The sequence below is a fragment of the Solea solea genome, chromosome 10 (assembly GCF_958295425.1).
Source record: "Solea solea chromosome 10, fSolSol10.1, whole genome shotgun sequence".
Classification (NCBI taxonomy): Eukaryota; Metazoa; Chordata; class Actinopteri; order Pleuronectiformes; family Soleidae; genus Solea; species Solea solea.
In genome coordinates this window covers 20,167,449-20,173,448 of record NC_081143.1, presented here as the reverse complement: position 1 = coordinate 20,173,448, position 6,000 = coordinate 20,167,449, and the positions used below count along the sequence as shown (strand labels likewise).

Genomic DNA, 6,000 nt, shown 5'->3' with positions numbered 1-6,000 from the left:
GTCGAAACGCAACCCTGACCAAAGGCTTACCGTCCATACTGTACCAAACTGAACTGTACAATAATGGACACGCTACACAACACTCTCTCACTCTCTCTGATAGTATTGCTTGACAGAGCTTGTTTTAAGATGAAGGACACAACACACAATGTTACATCGTTTCTGTTTAATAAGATCAAAGAGAGACAAAATTATATCATCATCATCAAAAAATGATTTACCAAAAGTTACGCAGTGCAGCTTTAACGTGGTGTGGGAGCAGAGCACACAGTGAGTGATGGCTCAATCAAACACACAGCAGCATAGTAGGGTTTTTACTCCCCAGGCTCGGGGGAGGAGTCACAGTCCACAGTCATCGTTGTGGGTGTGGTTATCGGCTGTGATCACACCTCGCCGGTGTCCATATGTGGTTCGTGACGTCACGCGCCGGAGGTCCCATTCACATAAAACCGATCGGCCGGAATCCCCTCGGAGGAAATGTAGACACAGACGCGTACAGGGCTCCACTGTCGCCCGCATCCAGCGCTTCATTCTCCAGGCAATAATAACAACAACATCCCCGCGGCGTCGACATGAAGGTATCCAGCATCGACTGCCGGCATCTGAGGAAAATCATCAGGAAGGAGTGTGGGAACTGCCTTATTGTGGACTGTCGGCCCTTTCTCTCGTTCACGAACTCAAATATCAGAGGCTCCGTCAATGTCAACCTCAACTCGGTGGTGGTGCGGAGGTCCCGCGGAGGACCGGTGCCTCTGCAGTTTGTCATCCCGGACGAGAGCGCCCTGTTTCGGCTTCGGGAGGGAAGCATTTCGGCCATCGTAGCTCTGGATGACCGGACGTCCCACTGGCAGAAACTGAAGAAGGACAGTGTAGCACAAATAGTAATAAACACACTCTCACATCTGACCAGCGGAGCCAACGTCTGTTTCCTGAAAGGTGAGGAATTAATCCGTTTTAATACAGAAAGAGAAAAAAGTAGACATAGTCCTAATTTCCCCCCCCCCCCCCCCCCCCCCCCCGAAGACTCTCTTTAAATACAGATTATTGTATATTATAACAAAGTAAACCTTGTTTTTTGTTTGTCTTTATGTGGCTTGTGTTGAAGTCTAGAGGCTTAAAATAGCCTATAGGTTATTAAAGCCAGTATTTTCATTGCTGGATGAAAAATAGAAAATGAGTGTCAAACTCAGTGTTTTGCGGCTGTAATCCACGGGCCAAATGAGCAGGGTTTCAATCAAATGTGGCCATATTTGAGGGACTGGTTCATATGAGTTTAAAATGTCACTCCTCTGTTTACGCCAGAACACTTAGTGACATATAAAGCCAAGCGAATGTTCTCCCGTAATCCTTCTCATCTGTGTCGAGAATACACAGTCTGTATTTTTCTCTCACTTCTTCTTGTGGAGATAAATGTCCTGTGTGCGTCAACGGAGCGCATGAGTCAGTGCGGGAGAAGAAGGAACACGGGGCACATCGATGGCGCAACACACTCCACTGACGAAAAATGTCGTTAATTAATTGAATTGAGTTATTTTTAATTTAATTCCTTGATGTCGTGATAACGTGTTCAAACACACACACACTCCCGTCTGTCTGTCACCTCTGCGTCCTCAGGATGTTGGCCTTAAACGGATTAGCGGTCCACCAGCCTCGCGCCCCATAATTACGCCCGTATAATCAGGTTATAAAGGTTATAATCCGATGTTAAGACTGTTTCATAAACGCTGCGATTGCTCAATCCGTGTGTGTCAGTGGGTGCAGGTGGTACATTTTTTTTCTCAGTATTACAGCATTCATGTTCGTGTCTCCCCCCTCAACTCTTTGTTCTCAGGAGGATATGAGAACTTCCACTCTCAATACCCCGAACTTTGCACTGAGGTGAAATCCACTGACCAGAGCGGAACTGAAACCGAGAAAAGAGTCAACACCCACAACGAGAAGCTTTCTCACCACAAACCAGATTATGATCAGGTATGAAAACACCCCCTGAGTTCCCCCAGGCAGCCTCAGAGCACACAGCCTCTCTCTCAGCTCTTTATTTTTAACCTTGTATATTTATAAGGAACAAAACACATCCAAGCCCTGCTGACATCAGACAGACTTATATTTGGCATCAGCTCATGAAAATACCTTATCAATGTACATATGATATTCTTTGACCTTCACTGCTTCCAAGCCATCTTATATTTGGCTCAAAAAGGGAGCGAGAACGCTCACTGGTGCCCAGCTGACATCAGAAAAGCACTCTTTCATCTCTGACCTTTATAACCTGTACCGCTCATGTGGCTGCTTCGGAACACCACTGTGTTTTGAGGTTGTTGTACGGTCACATTAATCCTGGGATTGATGTACACTCTGTGTGCTCACAGGTGCTTGGATGTTGTGGCTTGGACTGTGGGTCCATTTTCTCAGAGTGCAAATTTACCAAGGCTTTGAGTCCTGTATTGTGTCTTCTTCTAGAGCCTAGACCTTATCTAATCATGTCTCTCTGTTCCCCCACACCCCTCTTCTGCACTCTCAGGGTAAACCTGTGGAGATCCTGCCTTTCCTCTACCTCGGTAGTGCCTACCACGCCTCCAGACAGGACTATCTCAGTGACCTTCACATCACGGCCTTGCTCAACGTGTCACGCAGGGACCTGCAGCCGACCAAGGGCCACTATGACTACAAGTGGATCCCAGTGGAGGACAGCCACATGGCCGACATCAGCTCCCACTTCCAGGAGGCCATAGATTTTATTGGTGAGTTCCAGGGTTTTGATGTTGCATCCATCACTTTTATTATTTTCTGGATCACATGGTGTCCAGTTGGAGCCTTCCTGTTGTGTTAAAAACAAAGATGATTTGCTCTGATAGTCACAGTAGTTCACTCACTCAAACCACCTAGAGAGGGAAATACACCACCACTAAGATGGGAGTCCTTTCCTGGAACACCAGCTTCACCGTGCTGTATGTCCTCAGGGTGTCAAAAACACTGAAAGAGACACCTATACATAGATGGATATGTTTATTTGTGGAAATCCGTCTTCAAATAAGCCCCTTTATCGGTGCCTCAAACCTGCTGCCATTCACAAATAGAGGGCTAAAAAGAAACCAGGCTGTAATCACTTGAACGCCTGGTTTCAATCCCAACACCCTCCACCCCCCATCCTCTCAAACAACATATCCAGCCAGTCTGCGTTCATTCAGGATTTGCTCACTTCCCCCCATCCCCTCCCTCCCTGTCTTCCGTCTTAACTCGAAAAAGACTCTCCCATGCTGTCATTGCCTCCTAGGCCTAATCTGAGTGGCTTAGTCCACCGGGTGTGGCCAGTCAGTGTGACAAGTGGGTTAGCTGTCCTTGTTAATGGCGGGGTAGGCACACACACACACATACACTCAGGGTTGTTGTTTGGTGGAGGATAAGAGCTGGCTGACTGACACAAATAGAAAGCACAGTTGTTTGGTTGTTTACAGGTGGGAATCATTGATTTACCTGAGGGCAGCCGGAGGGCAGTGAATGTGTTAGTGAGGAAAAGGGAGCAAGGAGAGGAGAGGAGAGGATAGGAGAGGAGAGGAGAGGAGGGACGCAGGATAATAGCAGCAGCAGCAGCAGCAGTGGCAAAAGATGTACACAATGTGCTGGTACCTATTTTTAACCAGGCAAAACCAAGGACGGAGCTCGCCCACAAGCAGCTTGGCTGACCAATTCTGAGGCTGCTATTGTTGGTGTTGTGCATTGTTACATTTGGAGTGCCTTTGAGCAACACTGACGATTACATAAGGCTGCAAAAAGCTTAGCCTACTTTCAGAGAGGGCCTCTCAAAGTCATCAGCCACGCTGAGTGAACTTCCGCTGGTCCCCAAATGAAAATCAATTACTACTCAGCAACTCTTCTGACTTGGTGACAGATGTACTGTCGGGGGAGGACATAATAAATATTATTGTCCTTCTGGATGAAAACAGCTGGTGTCATGACATCTCCATCTCCAGCCAATGAGTTGAGGATGGTCATTAAAACACCCACTGCTGCTGCCAGTCCTTTTCTTTGTCGGCCCTCTCCCCTCTTGTTGTGTGCAGATGATTCACTGAGGTGTCAGGAATATTCATTGTTCTACCTGCAGTGGCTCTCAGGACCGGACACGAGTGACCCTCATTTTGTAGAGAGAGATAGTACATGAGACAGTGTGGAGGTTTTTGTGTGCTTGTATCTATATGTAGACATGTAAGAGACATGTATGCATGAGCAGCATTTCTAGGAGTTAAGAAAATCTTGAAATGCATCACGAGCGACACTTACATAGAGGACAGAAGTAGGTTTATGTGCTGGCATTAGATAATCCAGATAGGTGTGTAGGAGTGCTGCAGCTCTGACTTAGAACACAGCTCTGTGCTACAGTGAACTCTGCAGCAGCACCCAGCACCCCCACTGCAGCGTAGGTAGAAGTCTCACATACAGCTGTGCTCTATGACTCACTTAGGGTCTTTGTGCAAAACTGAAATTGGTATAGGATGTGTGTACATTTCTGTGTTCCAGAAAGGGCTGATGATCCTGTTTGTCTATATATCCTGATACTGTGTGTGTGTGAGAGAGAGAAAAGAGACAGGATGTGCAGAACAGTGTTCACATAATTTATTAGTGAGTGGGAGCAATACAAAGGGAATAATTTTACTGTTAAAATTTGATTTTTCATTTGTTAATTTTCACTGTTAATAATAGTACCCTTCTCTACCACCACTTTAAAAATATCAATTACAGACACAGACAAGCAAAACAAAAATAAAACATGATTCAACAAACATGGCTGACATTTTGAAATGAACAAAAAATCTTTTTTAAATAATGAACATGACGTAGGTTTGATTCTGTGTAACAATTTTCCACTAGAGCCTTTTATTAACGTTTACTTCCCGTTTTGCCAACAGATAACGTGAAGCAATCAGGGGGGAGGGTCCTGGTCCACTGCGAAGCAGGCATCTCACGCTCCCCTACAATCTGTATGGCCTACATCATGAGGACACAGCAGCTGCAACTGGACGCAGCCTTTGACATCATCAAGCAGCGCAGGGATGTCATCTCACCTAACTTCAGCTTCATGGGCCAGCTGCTGCAGTTCGAGTCAGAGGTCCTCTCCACGGCTCCGACTCACGCTGCCACACCTGAGCCAGCCACACCCTGCATCCCAGAGTCTGCGTCCTTTTTCGCCAATGACTTCCCCACCTTCAACACCAAAAACTTTGAGCCGTCCGTGATCACCCTTCCTACCTCTTACCTGCAATCCCCGGTCCACCAACAGTTCAAACTGAGCCCAATAACTGCACTGCCTTAAAGTGAACTGTGACTGCTTGTAGTCTTACTTGAAAAGTAAAAAGATAATTGCTCTGTGTGTGCCTGGTGTTGAAACCAGCAGATAGACTGGAGATCACATAATAGTACTCTTTGTATGGAGATTGGGAAAGTGGCCAATTGGCCTTTTTTACAGCAGTTATTTTGACTTGTTGTAATAGGAAAGACACAGATGTCTATTATTTAATTATTTACAAATGTGTTTTGTCCTACTGTGACCTCTCAAAATGGCTTCTGTGGAAAAAGCTAACAAATAAATGGCCCACAGCAGGTATCAATGCTGGTTTCCTTCCTTCAGAACTGCAGATATGAAACAACACAGCACAGTACTAAACTGCAATATACATGCCTTAGGTTAATATTGTGATTTATTTGCCTATTCAAAAAAATAAAGTCATGCATTTAAATCTAAATTATTTGAGAGATACTGTCTGTCTGTCTGATCTTTTTCAATGATGTGGCTATTAAAATGTGTTTAATAAATGTTTTCACCACAAAATAAACTTGTTGTCATGTAATCATTGTTGTGTCATCTGAAAAAACAACATGTAAATGGGATTTCTTAGGGATTGTTTCTCACATAATTTACTGCACTCTTGCTGTATTCCTGAAAATACAAATGAAGGAAAATCACTAGATTTTTTATTAATTTATTTTTAAATAAAACTGTTTTCA

At 44.9% G+C, this 6,000-nt stretch overlaps 1 protein-coding gene across 1 annotated transcript; it reads left to right on the top strand.

Annotated features, from left to right (window-relative positions):
* Nucleotides 1-455: 455 nt before the first annotated feature.
* On the top strand, nucleotides 456-5,750 carry dusp5 (dual specificity phosphatase 5). The gene is made up of 4 exons (XM_058641695.1): nucleotides 456-936; nucleotides 1,832-1,971; nucleotides 2,522-2,741; nucleotides 4,905-5,750. Exons 1-4 carry the CDS (start codon nucleotides 573-575, stop codon nucleotides 5,306-5,308), a joined length of 1,128 nt encoding a protein of 375 aa, XP_058497678.1. The 5' UTR covers nucleotides 456-572; the 3' UTR covers nucleotides 5,309-5,750.
* Nucleotides 5,751-6,000: the final 250 nt, after the last annotated feature.

What these genes read in the sequence shown, in the direction of transcription:
- dusp5 (XM_058641695.1), top strand. Translation starts at nt 573, where the DNA reads ATGAAGGTATCCAGCATCGACTGCCGGCATCTGAGGAAAATCATCAGG. An exon ending in CAACGTCTGTTTCCTGAAAG is followed by an intron (nt 937 to 1,831) that starts GTGAGGAATTAA and finishes CTTTGTTCTCAG; the next exon opens with GAGGATATGAGAACTTCCAC. An exon ending in ACAAACCAGATTATGATCAG is followed by an intron (nt 1,972 to 2,521) that starts GTATGAAAACAC and finishes CTGCACTCTCAG; the next exon opens with GGTAAACCTGTGGAGATCCT.